At 45.5% G+C, this 17,499-nt stretch overlaps 1 protein-coding gene across 10 annotated transcripts in view; it reads left to right on the top strand.

Moving 5' to 3' along the window:
* The window catches only part of LOC130165618 (CREB3 regulatory factor-like), a 38,761-nt gene extending 21,837 nt beyond the window's left edge, over positions 1-16,924 (top strand). For all 10 annotated transcript variants that reach the window (XM_056371063.1, XM_056371102.1, XM_056371049.1 and 7 more), the window contains exons 7-10: positions 302-491; positions 3,766-3,839; positions 8,894-9,022; positions 9,843-16,924. In XM_056371063.1, coding sequence (XP_056227038.1) covers positions 302-491; positions 3,766-3,839; positions 8,894-9,022; positions 9,843-9,958 — 509 coding nt within the window. In that variant the 3' untranslated portion in view covers positions 9,959-16,924. The remainder of the gene's footprint in view (positions 1-301; positions 492-3,765; positions 3,840-8,893; positions 9,023-9,842) is intronic.
* The last annotated feature ends 575 nt before the right edge of the window (positions 16,925-17,499 follow it).

Raw genomic sequence — 17,499 nt, 5'->3', positions numbered from 1 at the left:
TAACAACATTTTAACGCAGGTATTTTTTCTGTAAGTGGTTCCTCTGACGTTCCAGTGGGAAACTGAAGCCTGGGAGGCCATGTTTGTAGCTGCACTATTACAGTAGATGGTGATAAATCTGTGTCTTGTACGTACGTTTAAACACATTTCTTGGTGACGGAGCATCGTTTAGATTTGGGATTTTAAGGCGGCGTTCGCTGGATCTGAGCGACGTCCGTCTGCACATTATGAATCCGGATCTAGAGACGCTGGATTGAAAGACTTTGAGGTGTTGAGTTCTTCTCTTTTCTCCCGTGTCCAGGCAAAAAAGGGCGACGCAAAGCCCGCAAGACGGACGCCAGCGACCTGACGCCAAACCCGCAGAAGCTCCACAACATCGGGGAGCAGCTGCAGAAGCTCAACGCCGCCATCGACGGCATGGGTCCGGTCAACGACCTTCCCGCCGTGGCCCGGGCCCGCTCCCGTAAGGAGAAGAACAAGCTGGCCTCCAGGTATCCGACTGCACTCGCCGCCGTTCGCCGTCCTCCGCACAGAGTCAGAGCCCCGGAGACCGTCTGTATCGATTTCTGAGGCATGAGTGGGCATTCTGACAGAGTTTGTAAATCATTCGTAGTAAAAATGATATGTAAGAAGAGAAGAAGAAGAAGTTCTGCAGGGCTCTGTGGTTAAGTGTCTGCAGTCTCGTTAAAGATCATTTTTAAAATACGTAGCGTGTTTAAATGGTTGACCTCCTAATACTTTTCCTGGAGGACACGGAGAGGGGAAGGAGGCGCTGAGAAAAACATCTCATCTAAACTCTGAGGAAACTGGTTATTTGCAGCGTCTTGCATTTTATACTATGACATGTCAGGAAGCATTAGATTTCAGCGGAGAGGAACACAGTGTTCCAGAGACGACCTTTACAAAGCAAACCTCAGAGGAAACTGCCGGAATAAGACTTTGCACATGGAAGATTTACATTTAAGGGCATTTAAACGACGCCCCTGAGGATTATACGCGGCTCACAACAACGCAAATTATTTGAAAATGTAGGTCATGAGTGTGTTTTTGAGATGACTGGCTCCTTTTTTCAACTTTGGACGTTTCTGTGAGGGAATAAACGAAGGAAGGATGGAGGGAGAGAGAGGAGGAAAAAAAGCCAGAGGAGATGAGATGGAGGAAAGCAGGATGAAAGGCTGAATAGGAGGAAATCAGGGCAGGACTGAGGAGACAGACGAGGAGTTAGATGAGGAGGGTCGTATAAAGTTCATGTGAGGGGGGAGGGAGGGGGGAGGATTCGGAGGGAAGGACATTATCACAGGCGGTTTAAACAGGAAGGGGACTCGGGGAATATTATTATTCCAAACATATATTAAAGGAGACGCAAACACATCGGCATCGGATGGAAAGTGAGTGTGGAGATCAACAAAATGCAGGAAAGACATAAAAAGACACAGTGAAGGGAGAGTTCGTCACCGTGTGCTGCGTTCATGTTCCAGTTTAATATGCAGGAATTTCCTCTCTTTCTTTTTGTACTGAGGCGGAGACCAGGTCACGGTTATCAGTGCGACTATCCTGGCCGCCTCGGTACCTTCCCCTTCATTCATTTCCTATCCGTGTTAAAAACAACCCGCCCGTGGCGTTCAGGAAAAACACAAAAGCCCAGTTCCTCGCACCGGTGCCTCCAACAAACTCATCGGTTTTATCTCTGTGTGTTCAGTTCAAAGACTGAGTCGGGAAACGTTTATCTCTTGTTGAACGTGAAAGTTCATGATGTTGGCTTTCTATGGATTAGCCTAGCTTAGCTAAAATACTGGGAGCAGGTAGGAACTGTTAGCCTAGCTACATTAAAGGTTGCTTCTAACAGCTCTTTCATATCTTGTGTTTTTAACATGCAAATAAATACAAAACAATATATTGTGATCAAATGAGCAGTTAGCTTAAGTTAGCCTGCTGGAGCTATTTACTAACCAGCAGCTAGCTAGCCCCAGTGCCCGCTCGCAGCTTGTGGGGAAGTTGTCAGCTGTGGGCGACCAGTGTACAGTATGTAAATAAGACGGTTTAGGAGCTATTTCTTTTTTAGCTAGCTGTTTACCCCTCGCCTCCAATCTTTGTGCTAAGCTAGGCTAACACATCCAGAACCAGTCTCTTTACTGAACACAGAAATGAAACTGTAATTTATTTATTTATTTTTTATCCAAGCAACCTGGTGTAAACTTAAGCTTTAGTGATGTCCCTTACGATAAAAGCATCAAATGTAAGTTTAACTGCAGCAGATTCCAGGTCAGCAGACCATTAACTCTTTTGAAACAGCTGTAATCGGTGGATTTGCTCTCGGAGGTGAAGTAAATCTGCTTTTACATGTTTGGTGAACTTTGACTAGGAGCTATCGTGTCATCTGTCGCACTGTCTATAGGTTTATACAAATCCTGTAAAGGTTTGGATGGTGGGTCCAGGTGGGCGGGGCTTGGTGACTGCTTTGTTGTGACATCACAAAGTTCCAGAAGTCCTGACGGCTGGTTTTAAGGCTCAGTTTCTGAATACAGGCTGTGTGCATTTCTCTGTGGACTGAGGCTTTGATACTTTCACAGTATTAATATAGAAGCTAGAGCTGATCTATAATCACACTACACATGGACACAGACCTTTACACTGGAGGAGACCTTTAACTTTGATTATGCAAATAGTCTCTATGTCACCAAAACAACAATTGTGCCGAGCCACTTGTTGATGTCCACACCTGTGAGGACAACAAGTAAACACGTTTCTTTTTGAAGTTAGTGAATTAAAATCATCAGTCAGAGAAACAGATGTTTTATAATTTACATCCTCAACATCGTCCATCGTTCCCCAAAGACACTTTCCTCTGTTGCTAGGGTTGATCATAAAAACAGATAAGGCCTCTGCATCTTAAAGACGACCCACTGTGGCTGTTTTCCAAACCCACCCAATCACCAGAGGCTTTTAATCTGTTGAATGTGTTTTTTTGTTTTTGTTTTTGTTGTTTTTTTTTTTTGTTGTTTTTTTTCTCGCTGGGCAATTAAATCAATTTGCAGCTGTGGGCGATCAATCTTTCTTTAGGGGATTTTTTGTGTTTTGCATAATTCTGCATGTTGCATTCAGGGGCCTGGGCGTAGGTAGGGAAACACTTTTACCAATTAAAAAACATTTGGTTCTTGTTGGAGCATCATCTGTACTTTGTCAGTCCCGCCCCCGCGACGATTAGCAGCAGCTAAATTGTTGTGTGGTCGTCTACATCCTCCCGAAGCAGCTGGGACTGTGGTACAGAGAGAAAACTCTGGCTGAGGCGTCGTCTAACGTTTCAACAAGAAGCCGTTTTCCGTCCAACACATTGTGCTTCCTTCAGTTTCGTTTAGCTGACTCACGTCTGCAGGAAAAGTGCAAGTCTCTGCGCGCTGCAGCGAATAGTCCCCGTGAGAAGCATTAATATTTAACACACATTGATTGATTCATTCTCTGCTGCTTTTTTTTTTTTTTTCCAACCTTCTGAAACCAAAGCGGCCGTTTCCCCTTCAGAGTCACGGTGTTAAATGGTAGTTGGAGGAGAGGAGTTTGTTTTTTGTTTTTTTTTTGACTCAGTCCCACTCACAGTTTGGAAATACATCCTCTTCTCATCGCTCTCCAGCTGCTCGCGGCGTGAGCCAGCCGGCTCGGTAACAGGATCATGTGGAGAACGGGAATATTAGAACAGAGTTTCCTGTTCCAGAGTATGACGCCTCTCTCTCTCTCTCTCTCTCTCTCTCTCTCTCTCTCTCTCTTTTCCAGGGCCTGCCGGCTGAAGAAGAAGGCCCAGCACGAAGCCAACAAGATCAAGCTGTGGGGGCTCAACCAGGAGTACGGTCAGTATCTCACGCACACATGAACCCAACTCTTATTTTGAAAGGATGGTGTTCTCCTTTTTATTGGATTGAGCAACCTGTAAAACTTCCTTCTGAATTCCCGAAAAGCTGGAAAAGCAGTGATTTTATGATATGAAAATAAGGTCGGCCATGTTTTAGTTTGGCTATTTGAAATCCTCACTATGTATGTTGCACGTTTTCTTGTGTTTCCTGTGGCGTATTACCTGGCCTGAGCTAAAGCCACGCCCCCTGCTAACATCAGACAAAATGAAATATCCCACTTTTATCAAATGTTACATGAATTGTAAGCTGTTGTTTCTCATCATGTTGCTCGGTTTGATCAATTTTACAAAACCCATCCAAGTACCAGAGGCTTTTAATTTGGTGAATGTGTTTCACCTGCCTGGTTTCTTCTCATTCAGTAATTAAATCACTTTGCAGCCGTAGGCGATCAATCTTTCTTTAACCAACATTTCTTTATATTGCAAAAACCTACATCAGTGTTGCATTCAGGGACCTGAACAGCTTTACTATGTGTATTACATGTTTTCTTGTGTTTCCTGTGGTGTATTACCTCACCTGAGTTAAAGCCACGCCCCCCGCCAACATCAGACGAAATGAAATATCAGGCGTTTTTGAAATGGAGCTGTGTCACCTCTTGCTTTGCTTGTTTTTTGGGGTTTTGTTGTTGTTTCTGTGTTTGCTGTTGTTAGAACTGTAACTCCCAGTCTCCTGCAGCGGCGTCTCGTTTTCACATGTAAAGACTTTCGAGACTTTAAACCTGCTGTTTTTTTCCAAAGCGGAGACGCCAGCGTTGTTTACAAAAGCGGCGTAACTGTGAGCGGAAGGAGGAAACGTCTGAGGAGCAGCCGAAACAGGAAACCTTCAGAGCTCGTCCATGGGGATCCCTGATTATTAAACAGTGAAACAGTGACGTGACGTGACGTGACGTCCACACAGTCGACGTCGTGGCGAGAGCAGCAGCAGAGCGGCGTCAGTCCCTCCATCTGTTTCTAAGCAGGGTGCGTTCAAGGGACGGTGTTGATTGTAGGACAGGATGCAGTCACTGTAGTTACATGTGTGGAAGGGAAGTGGTCACGGTTTCCTCAAGGAAAAAACGCTTTGTTGAACGAGTGTGTGATTGTCAAACTGACTCTGGTTTTCGGAGCAGCTTCTTCTTCTTTTCTTTTTTTATACTAACTTTATTTATAACACATGAAGGATAAATCCTCCTTTCCTAACCACAAGAAACGGAGCAAACGGGATTGAAATGTTGAAATAAGATGACATGAAAGGGAAATACAAACAGAGAGAGCTGAGCCGGTGAAATAATAATTAAATAGAAAATAGAAAGAAGGAACTGAGCAGGAAATCAGAAGAAATTATATTCAGACATAAGTATGAAGAGTTTCCAGGCATCGGTGCTTTTGATGTTTCTATACGATCGTTAACTAGAGAAAATTCATTTTTAGTGCATTTGGGATTCAGTGAAATGAGGTTTATGTACAGGTTACAGTATTTTGTTGTGAGGATGATATCGTTACTTTAGAAACTCGATATATTTATACTTGATGGTGACTCCTCACTGGACAGACCTGGAAGAGAAGAGATCTATATTTATAGATCCGGGCTTCAGTCGATCAGAGAAGGATTCTGTTTCATTACATGACTCACGAACCGGTCGCCTGTGTGATGTGGCTCATACTCTCCGTCCCAGAAGGTCGATGCTGCATTTGATAAAAGTTTTCTTCTGATGTTAGTCGCTCTTTGTTTCAGTCCACGGCAGAAACAACCTGCTCTCGAGCCGCGACTTCTCCCGCGTTAACGACGTTTCCCAGCGACGGGAACCGCGTATAATTAACTGATGTAATTAGTTTTACACACACACACACACACACACACACACATACACACACATACACACACCACACAAGATAATATTGTATGTGCTCCATTACCATCATTTCACCATCCACAGCATAAAGACAGCAACTACAAGCTGTTTTAAAGTTTAATTTTAAACACGATGTGTGGTTTTGTCGCATTTTCAAAATAAAAGACAATTCATTCCACTGACTTCAAGCTTTGCTTCAAAGTAAGAGTACTTCATAGAAATGTAGCGGGGTCGAAATATAATAACAATTAATAATTAATAATATTTATAATAAATATTATATAAATAAATCAAGTGAAGTGCAGATACTTATCACCTATCTAGAGGGAAAACCTGAGCGGGGTGACCACCTTGTTTCTGATAATCAACACCTCCACTCTGCCAAGCCTCGTCATCCCGGCCCCGCCCCCCCTGCTCCTCATCCGCCTCTTCCTGCTCCTCCTCCTGCTCCTCTTCCTCCTCCTCCTCCTCCTCTTCCTCGTCTGCTGCGGTTCAGCCTCTGTGAGTTCAGACCCGACCGGCTTCCTTTGTCCCGTCTTTTCTTTTTTTTTTTTTTCTTTTTTTTTTTACACATTCCAGTCATTCCTGATCCCTGCTCCGTTTCACCACTTTGCTTGTGGCTCCCGCGAATTTTGGTCGTGGCTGGCAGGAAGCCAAAACACACACACGCACACACACACACACAGCTTAACCTCACACATCCCATTCACTTCCCCTCTCCTTCCTGTGACTCTCTCCTCCTCTCCTTTTTTTAAATTCACTCCCATTCACTCTCTCTCTCTCTCTCTCTCTCTCTCTCTCTCTCTCTCTCTCTCTCTCTCTCTCTCTCTCTCTCTCTCTCTCTCTCTCTCTCTCTCTCTCTCTGTAATTTGCATCTACACACAACATGCTCTACATGCTGAGCAGCAGATGCAACAAAAAGCTTCAAACAAGTGCCGGGAAACCTCCTGACCTGTGTGTGTGTGTGTGTGTGTGTGTGTGTGAGACATCCAGTGCTAGAATAATGAACGCTGACAGGCAGGGTGTCACGGTGGCATTGGGTCACATGACCTCACAGGGGGCGGAGCCAGTATCACAGAAGATGCTGATGATTGGCCGCATCAGCAACAGAGACGACATTATTGATTATCACAATAGTTTTTGATTATTTTTGATCAACAGTTTCAGCTCTGCTTAATGTCTGTCTGAAGCTGAAGTATTTATTGCAGCCTGAGAGATAGATTTCATCCGTCCAGTAGCTCATTAATAATAATAATAATAATAACAATAATAATTAAATGCAGATGCTGAGGGAGGGATTGGTTGCTACAGGTTGTCACGTGGCTCACACTCACCTCTCCTCACCTGTATTCCCTCATGACGCTCGTGTCAGATTCCTAACGCCGAGGAGCTTCTCCACTTCCGTCTCCCTGAGGACGGTTCACACGGTCTGTCCCCGGGTCTCCCGCTCTCGCTACACTTGCTACCAGTGAGTGGCCCTGCCTGTAGCCTTGGTTACTATGGTTACCGCTGATGGGAGAGGAGCAGCTGCACACTCACTAGGCCAGAGATAAACGAGGAAACTCCGGTGACCTGTGACTGTCCTTGTGTGTTAGACACTTTACTGGATGAAAGACTCGCTCACAAATACCTTTTTTTTTATTAAATTCCTTCACCACATATATATTATGAGTCTGGACACACATGGATGTGACCTGCAGCTTCACTGGTTGGTGGTTTCTCAGGGTTTCAGTGCGTCCTGCAAAACCTGGAAAACTTTTAAAACAGTGGAGCAGGTTTCCAGTCATAGAGGAGAATATTTCAACATTCTCCCGTGTTCGGGCGAAGTTTTGTTCAGGATCGTGTTGACGTTCAAATATCAGTATTTTGAAAAGGCTGCTGACACGTTTCCACCTGAACGCTGCTCAGTTCAGCCCCAGTCTGAGGCGTTGGTCACTGGAGCAGCTGAGAGTTAATGCTCTTGCTCAAGTTGTAATGAGGAAGGGACGAGTTCTGCTTTCACTGAGTCCGTCCTCCCGTCTGGACACAGGCAAGCTCAGGTCTCAGGTCTCCTCCGGCCTTATTTCACTTCCACTGCTCTGACTTAAAGCTCCTCCAGTGTAAAGGTCTGTGTCCATGTGTAGTGTGATTATAGATCAGCTCTAGCTTCTATATTAATACTGTGAAAGTATCAAAGCCTCAGTCCACAGAGAAATGCACACAGCCTGTATTCAGAAACTGAGCCTTAAAACCAGCAGTCAGGACTTCTGGAACTTTGTGATGTCACAACAAAGCAGTCACCAAGCCCCGCCCACCTGGACCCACCATCCAAACCTTGCAGGATTTAGTTTCTCTGAGTGTTTTTACCTGAAATAAAACAGAAGAAGAAGAAAATATGGAGCTTTAATTTGACTTTCCCTTTCACCAGGGTTTTTGGGAAACGTTGTTGTAATTTTTGAGAAATAAAACGCCACGTGCAGCTTGAGCTGGAACCTGAGTATTATTTTATTTAATTTTTTTAAATCTCAACCGAAACGTGTCCCAAGATGAAAGTATTTAAAACTGTCAAATAACGAAAGTTGGAGCTGAATCCTTTGTCAGAATCCGACACTGTGTGGACAGCGTGAGCGGCGGCAGCAGCTTCACCGCTCCATCTGTGTCGATACAGGATGCGTTCAGGCACGGTCTTCACTGTAGGGCGCACGTGTTTTTTTGGCAGCATTCAGAGCTCACCGAGAAGAAAATAGACTGGAAGTGTAAAAATACCCGAGCTGTCGGGCAGCCTGGGAGGACAGCTGGATTGATTCAAAATAGGAGCGAGTCTTGTTTGGACGAACACGACAAACACTTCCTGTGCACACGTTCGTTTCTGATTGAAATTATAAGTTTGATTTTGGCAAACGTTTTGTGTTAAGACGAAATAAAACAGTGTTTGGTTTTAATGAACCAAGAAAAAGGATTTGTGAGGGAGGAAGTGTTGAGTTTCTTCAGAGGGAGGTGTTGTTTCTGTCGTGTTGGCACAGACACCAACAAACAAGAAGCTGTGGCTCTGCGCTCCACAGGTGAAAACTGTCAGTCAGTAACGATCGCAGGTGTCCTCCGTCAACCTGCTCCTGCATCGCGTCTCTCTCCTGTTGAGACAAACACTCACTGTTTTTGTTTGTGTGTGTCGGCGGCTCAGAGAACCTGCTGGGGGCGCTGCTGCGGATCAAGGAGGTGATCCGGCGACGAGTGGAGAGCAGCGAGGAGGAGGACACGGACGAGCGAGGGATGACCCAACGCCTGGAGGACATCCTGCGAGAGTCCAGCGGTGAGGAACACACACACACACACACACACACACACACACACACACACACACACACACACGTTCTCATTTTAAAACAACGATCTCTGTCCTCAGTCCTTGCTACACGGCAGAAAACACGTGTCACATGACCATTCACCCTCACTGGGCATGTGCGTGCCGGAGTAAACAGGAAGCAGGTTGTCTTCTCTGTTACTACAAACGAGGAACAATGGAGAACTGCTCGGGCCGATGGCGAGGTGGAGCTGTCACCGAAGGTTACACGTGAGAAAAGCGAAGGTGTGTGTCTGCGTCATCGTTTCCAAAGGTCTCCGCGGAGTGGCGTCGACGCCAGGAGTAAACGTAGAAAAAGTTACGCATTTTAAAAACTGCACGGAGTGGAGACTCCCGGAAACGCTGCTGGACCCGTTTTAGTTTGGAAACTCCGGGGTTGCGTTGTCGTTTTGACGGGTGAAAACGGAGACCTTTGGAAACGATGGCGTTAGACGCCGATGGTCACTTCTGATTGGCTCTCATCAGCCTCGGGGTCAGTGTTTCTGACCTTGTTGCTTTTGCTCGCAGCTGCTGTTTTAATGCAGCAACTGTCTTCGCCGTTCCTCGTTTGTAGTCTTTTGTGCAGCTAATCGACCTGTGTGTGTTCAGGTGTGATGGCGTGGACAGGTGTTTCCTGTACGGAGCCAAACCGCTCGTCTGGACAGAGATCGTTGTAGTTTTAAAAACGCAGTTTTCTTAGATTGTGTTTCGTCTCTCCTGCGAGACGCTCTCTCTGTTCTGTCCTTTTCTTTCTGTGGCACTTCCTAATTCGTTTCCATGACGACTGCAGGTCCTCTAGTCGCCGGGCGGACCAAAGACTTTGTGCAGAGGATTTTGGCGGCCAGCGCGGGCAGTCAGAACCAGCGCAAAGAGCCCCCGCAGGAAGGAGACGAGACCGCGGGGTAAACTCCCCCGGCGGCGCCCCTCCCTCCTCCCTCCTGCCTCCTCCTTCCACGCACCCCCCCCCCCCACCCAGCGCCGCCACCAACCGACCTGACCAAGCTTCTCTGCACCACCTCCACTCTCACAGCGTTTAAGTAAAAAGCAAAGAGGTGAAGCAGAGGTGGAGAGGCTGGGGAGATAGAAGAAGAGGAGGAGGAGGAGGAGGAGGAGGAAGAGGAGGAGGAAGGAGGAAGGAGTAGTCTAAACAAATTGGGAGTAAATTGCCACCCTGCTCCCTGCAGTCCTCTCCTGTTGGCCCTCCAAACAGCAGCCGTCTTCACCGCTCTGTCTCTGCAGGCTGCACCACAACCACCACCGACCAGAGCTGCTGCTGCCGCTGCTGACGTCTCTGTGTTCTGTCTGTGTGTGTGTGTGTGTGTGTGTGTGTGTGTGTGTGTGTGTGTCTGACATGTAACATACTGTATGAGCGTGTATAGTGTTCCTCTCTCCCTCTGTGTGCTGTATTTGTATCCCATTGTGCCTATGAATAGACATTGCACTGTTTTGTAGATGGTTGTAGTTGTCGGCAGGGGACCGTTAGTGAGCCGAGGGCGAGGGGGCATTTGAGGATAGAGGAAGTGCTAGAATAAGGAAGTGGGAGGAGCCCAGGCCTGGAAAACAAAGAATCGTGTGTGTGTGTGTGTGTGTGTGTGTGTGTGTGTGTGTGTGTTGTTTCACTGGGCTCCTATAGAAACACTGCATACCATTTGGTTTGCATCGGCTTCTAAAACGTCAGTAAGTGTTGTGACACACAACAAGCGATGGAGTCCTGATGCCAGACCAGCGTGTTTGTTGTGGAAAAATCCTTGGAGCTTTAATATCACCCCTCCCTCCCCTCTGTAACACTCCTCCCCCTCCCTCCCCCGCCCCACCCCCACCCCTATCAAAATGTAAGCAAAGTTAAAAAACGAAAGAGGAAACTGCACCTTAATCCAAACTGACCAAAGATAACTGAAACTGCTGAACCACTCAGATGCTGCCAACCATCACCACATCTCTAGTTTAAAAAGTGAGCGACACACTAACTGAAAGTCTTTCTGTTGTTGTTTTGTTTTTGTCATGTTTACCTGCATGCGTCCTGAGAGGACGGTGTTACTGAACAGACTTTAATCCCCTCCACCTAAATGCACTACCATCATGGTTTGTTCAGCCTCTCCGCTCTGCAGCCTGGTGCTCCTTTAGCTTATCTGCAGTGGCTTTATTTTTACCCACAAAAGGGAAGTGTCCTCAATGCCTTCCCCGAGCCCTCGCCTCAACCCCTGACCGGATTATGTAGCGCACCTTCCTGAATTGCAATGACAACTAGAGAAAAACACTTGTAGATCTAGAAAGCAAATAAGTTTAATCTGTTTTTTTTATTATTATTATTATTATTATTATTATTATTATGATTTTGTTGTTATTTGGCAGCGATGCCACAGCCCACAAAGTGGGCGTCAGTCTTGAGAGTTGAAATCTGCCTTTCTCCTGTGGTCTTTGCTGAAGCTGTAGACCAATCTGTCCAAGGTCTCTAAATGTTGTTGGACATAAAGTGTCAAGGACCCTTTGAATTGCACTGTGGTAAGAGCAACTAAGCACCTTTTGAAGAGGACTCCCGCTCCTCCGAAAGAGAAAAAAAAAAAAAAAAAAAGACTCTTGGCACCTTTTTTCTAAAGACAGATATTGACTGAGAAACTTGTGGGGGCGCAGCGCTGCGTTCCCGTCGTGGTGGTCTTGGTTTGTTCCCGTATGGTGCTACTGTATGACGACAGAATAAAAAGCAATGCAAACCTGAGCGGAGGCATCAGGCAGTGAACTGCTGACTGGGTTTTGGCCTGCGAGCACATATTGTTGTAATGGGCAGTTTGTTTGCATAATGACGCCTTTCTGAAGTGCCTGGAGCTTAAAGCCACAGGGACCTGTGTTATTATGCCTGAACTTAAACCCTGTTACAAGGACAAACGTAACCCATGACTACTGCTCCGAGCTTGGCCTCACTTTACTTTACTTAGGAAAAAGAAAAAAGAAAAAAAAGAAAAAACAAAAGAAGCTGCAGGCTTGTGTAAAACCCGTTCACACACTCAACTAAATGTTTTCCTCTCAGATTAAAACCTTTACATGGAAACAGCAGCTGGCACTAGTTTCTGTGCACATCTTCTCTGGGAAATATAAGTAGAGGAGTGGCTGTTAGCTGAGCAACCCCCCCCCAACACACACACACCCCTCCCGTTTGAAAGCTGCTGCTCTATAACACTGTCGTCGTCCCGTCCCCCCCCCCCCCCCCCCCCCCCCGTCCCATGGAAACTCCACTTCCTGTGTCAGTCAGAAGAGGAGCAGCCGACCTTAAACGCCTCGCCTCCCGGAGGTCTCGCTCACGGTCAGTTTGAAAGCTGTGGATACAAGAGTTCAGGGCCGTTTAGTTTCTGTATCCTTCTCTTTTTCTTTTTCTTTTTCTTTTTTTTTTTTTTTTTAAATTCTGGGAAAATGTTCCTGGTGGTGGTTTGAATGAAGAACTGTACTGTAAACAGAGGATTCCTGTTGTTGAGCTGGAAACGTTCTGCTGCTGGTGAACAAAGCTCTTTAAGCTCTGATGCCAAAGACTGATAGTCTGTGGCTTCGCAAAGAAAAAGCTGCAGCAGCAGGAGGCTCTGATGTCACTGAGGCTTCTCACACATCACCACAGAAACCTGGGCCGGGTTGGGATTTTTTTTTTTTTTTTCGTGTGATTATTTTACACTAATGAAAAAGAAAAAAAAAGAGAGAGAGAGAGAGAGAGAGAGAGACGGATGATCGAGGTCCAACACTGAGGCCAGTAGAATAAAAAAAAAAGAAAAGTGCTCTCTCTGCTGCTGAGAAGTGAATTCCTCCCTCCTCCCACTTTTCTCCCAGGGCTTGGGAAGCGGCGACGCTGCCAGCCGAGTCACAGGATCTCATGCTGGCAGCGGCTTCCTTCACATGCCCTCGTGCAACAACAAACAAAAGGAGAGGAAACGGCCGTGCGCATCGCCGTGCTGAAGTTTAAAATATCGCACAGCCCCATCTGGAGGAGGAGGAGGAGGAGGAGGTCGAGGTCGTCGGGTTTAACAGAGATTCCACTTTGAATGCATAAGTGCGTCCTGATGTTTTCCTCCCTCTCAGAGTGCCGTTACGTAACACACAACACCATCTGCTGTGTACGTTCACCTATATGCCAAAAACCGAACCGGGGAGAGGACTGTTGTAACGCAGCGAATTCCTGCACAGATCCAAACAACAAACGCGACGCGGCGCTGGGTTTTAGCCAAGCTCGTGTCAGGGCTGTAACTGACGGGCTTTTTGTGTCACGGTAGATCCCTTTAACTGTGAAGCTTTAATGGAGGGAGGGGCCAGTCTTGGCAAGGCCACTTGTCTGCTCACATTCCTGATTGAGTTTCCCAGAAGGCCTGTGTTTATGTGTACCTGGAAGCAGGAGGCAGATATTTGAGGGGGGAAACTGGAATGACCCAAAGACGTGGGGCTGTTTGGACTCGAGGCTTCAGCCGGGGTTCGGAGAAGTGACGCTCTCAGCTCGCACATTTGTCCGGCTCTGACCTAATATGGACGGTGACTTTGCAGAAAAGCTGGGTGATTCTTATCTGGGTTACTTCCTGGTTGGGTGTCGCCGTCCGACACAGAAGTAAACAGTCGTGAAACTCGCGTGCTGGCTGGTTTTCCTGTCCTCTCGGCTGTTGAGGAGGTCAGTGAGAGTTTGAGATGAACGCAGGAAGAGCAGATTCACTCTGGTGCTTTTCGTGCAGGAACTGTAACCCTCTCACGTCTGAAGCAGTCAGGTAACTGATCACCTCCGGTGTCCACTGGACAGCTGCTGATAAAACATCTGTACTGCCGTTGTTGCTGATATCCACTGGAGGCTTGAACCGAAGCGTCTCAGTCACATTTGACATTAATTTAAAGGTTTATTAATTAAAAAAAAAGGTTTTATTTTGAAGTGTTGATCCATGAGAAGATATATTTAAACCAAAAACCATCTCAGTGTAGTTTTACATCTCGTCTCTCAGGCTTCTCTCTGGAGCTCTAGTAACAGTCTGTGAGCCAATCAGAAGAGAGGAGGCAAATGTCCATCCTTCTGCCAGTTCCTTTTAATTTAGGAAATTCAGATTCGTGACGTGCTGTAAACAGTACTTCACTACTAGTTCAATAAATTAGCTGCAGGGTTTTATTCAGTGTCAAACGCCTCCAGTGGATATTTGAACACAGACACGACCAGAGCGCGACCGTAAATTATTGGACGACAATTTTCATACGTGAATAAGTTTCCAGCTTCTGTAGAGTCAGGATTTACTCTCGTCCGTGTCACGTTCAGTCCAACAATTAGAAAGTTGTAACTTGGACTCTTGACGTTTTATGGACTAAATGATTCACTGATGGATAAAAACGTTGCTAAAATAAGCCGCTGACGTTCGGACAGGTTTCCAGTTGTTGATGAAGACGTCCACAATCTGAAAGCTTGAAAAACACTAACGTGAAACTCAGTCAGACTGGTGAGGACAGGTAGACGGTGTCGTGTCTCTCTCTCTCCGTCGCCACCTTTTCATGTGACCGCGGCGGGGTTTCTGGACCCGGCCCGGCCCGGCCCCGGCGGGCTGAATAGACCCATCAGTAAGCCTACACTGGTGGGACGCTGCTGACCCCCGGGTGCCCGTCCCCTCTCCGCTCCAGCGCTCACATTGTTGGAGACACTCAGGCTTCTCCGGTTTCAAAGGCGACGGGCCTCCGGGGCAGAGGAGGCCGGGGGAAACCGCACTCAGCCGGGGTCTCTGAGAAGTTTATCTGAAACCTTTTTAATCCCCCTCCACCACCTCCGCCCCCCCCCCCCCAAAGCCCTGTCACACTCTGACAGCTGCAGAGGAGTCGCTGCCGCCTCCTGTGACGGCCTGCGTGCCCCCGTCTCCCTTTGTCACTGACCTGGAAACCTCCATCTGATGGGGGGAGGGGGGAGGGGGGAGGATCTCAGACCTGCGGGTCCACGTGGAGGTTTCTTTAAAGGTGGAGCTGAGCTGGAAGAAGCAGCTCCAGTCTGTGCCTCTGATGTCTTATCATTACGAGCTCTGCATCTGTTTTTATGAACCATGAATCTCTGGCGATCTTTCAAAAAAAAAAAAAAAACCCAGAATGCCGTTTGAAAATCTGCGTTTCACTGTGAGTGAAGAGAATCCTGCATGAGCAAACAAATCCTCCGCCACAGCTCCGGCAGCTCTGGCTGTTTTAAAGACGACGTTTCTGAGTTTGTGTCTTTCTCTCTGGTTTAAAGTGGAAAAGGAAGAGATGGTTCTCTCTGCACCAATCACGATTTAGCATCATTTAAATCAAGTTTATTTGGCCCCTGTCAATCAAATCTGATCTTTAAAAACACTTTTGTCTTTTGCAGATTTAAAAAAATATTCAGTCAGCTGCAAAAGAAAAGAAGATTTTTGACCCATTTTCCAAGTTGTGAATCTATTTGTTATAAAAAAAAAATGTAAAAAAAGCAGCAGATAGTGACCGAAAATCTGCTTTTTTGTTTTGTGTGTTGCACAAAAATCATGTTTTTATATCTACAGGAATTAAAGAAAATAAATTGATGGATTGAAGTATCGTACAAACTGAGTTCCAGCTGCCGTCGTTCTTCGGAGCTTGGACCAATGGGAATATGGGAATTTGTTTTAATCTGCAGAGGACAAAATATTTTTGGATCCAAATTGTTAACCCTTTAATTAAATTACTAAATTAAAACAAAGACGTTTTTAGGTCGTTAAGTCTTTGCGATGAATGTGAAGTTTTAAAGGATTGATCATGTTATCTGACTGTCGAGCAGCTGGGAATTTAAAGGAACAGTTTTGGGGGCTATTATGATAATTACCTGAGAATATTGCCATCATGTCTTCATTCAGTATGAAGCTACAGCCAGAAGCTAGTTGGCTTAGCTTAGCATTAAAACAGCTAGCCTGGTTCTCGCCAAAAAAAACCTTTAAAACTCACTAATTACCACATTATATCTCGTTAGTCTGATGTGAAAATGAAGATTGGTGCTTTTATGTGTGGGACTATTTCTTGGCTGGATGCACAAGTCTCATCCACCGACATGTTCATACGCCTGGAACCTTTTCTTCGTCCCAGCAGTCCGTGGAAGTTGTTCACATCCCTGAGCTGTGGGTGGTACAACTTTAAACCACCTCCTGATTTCTTAAATTTCTTCTTTTTTTATTTTTTTGAAATATCACCAGAGATCGGAAACACAGATGCTCCTCTCTCTCTCTCTCTCTCTCTCTCTCTCTCATAAATGAAGTGATGATAAACGAGAGGCCGCTGAAACGCGTCTCGTGGCTTTAACCAAAACCAAGTCAGTTGTCTCTGTCCAGATCGATGATGATGAGGATGAGGAGGATGAGTGGAGATCACAGGACGTAAACGTGATGTCTGATTCTAAACGATCCAGAGGAGACTGAACACTCGCCTCCTGCTGGTTCTTTAATGTGTGTGAAAACACGTCGAGTGATGGGAGAAAACCTAAATAAAGAAAAACCAAGAGACAAGAAACATTCCACAACGCCATGTCATATACTGTACAGCAACCTTTAACCCCCCCTCTGCCCCCCCCCCCCCCCCCCCCCCCCCGTCTTTCAGTAACCCAGTAATCACAGTACTACAGTAATCCTTTGGACCTGTTAACACATTAACACATCTTTATGTACAACTCCTTCGTCAGTAAGTAACCTTTAAAAAAAATAAAAATAAAAAAATAGTTCAGAAAAACAAAACAAACAAAAAAAACAAACAAAACAAACAAACAAAAAAAAATACAAGAAGTGCCGTACAAATAGAAGCCTAATATTTTTTGTTTTGGTTTTGTGTGAGTGTACTGTACACCTGTATAATGTATATTTTAATATTTATATGCAGCTGTTGTATTAAAGTATATTTTTAAAATAAAAATGGCGGCAGTGTTTCTTTTAATGTAAGTTCAGAGATATAGACACATGTTGCTGTGACACTTCCCATACTGAAATGTAATATATGACACGTATATCTCCTTATATCACCTATAGAGATATATATCCACATCACACATGTACATCTGGATATATGAAGATATACATTTATTATGTATATCAAACACTCAGTTAAATTTGTATTTTAAAAAATCTATATGATGAGTTTTTATATGGCGACATTAACACACACATTTATAGGGGTTAAACATGTCAATATATGAATTTGTGCCAATGTCTCAAAGGTTTCATCTACAACTTGAATATTTATGTTTTTACATATATTACGTTTGTGAACGTGTTTCTCTGACAAAATGACTCCTCTAAACCAGTGGTTCTCAAAGTGGGGTCCGGGGACCCCCAGGGGTCCTTGAGGAGGTTCCTGGGGGTCCTCAGCAAAAAGGAAGTAGTTTATTTTCACAATAATTTCCACATAGTAACACAATGACAGGATGTGACTATTCTGATCATGAGTTTCAAAATAAAACATCTAAAAGCAAAGATGAGATGGGGGTCCGT

Source organism: Seriola aureovittata, chromosome 3 (assembly GCF_021018895.1).
Source record: "Seriola aureovittata isolate HTS-2021-v1 ecotype China chromosome 3, ASM2101889v1, whole genome shotgun sequence".
NCBI lineage: Eukaryota > Metazoa > Chordata > Actinopteri > Carangiformes > Carangidae > Seriola > Seriola aureovittata.
This window is presented reverse-complemented; position numbering and strand designations above follow the sequence as displayed.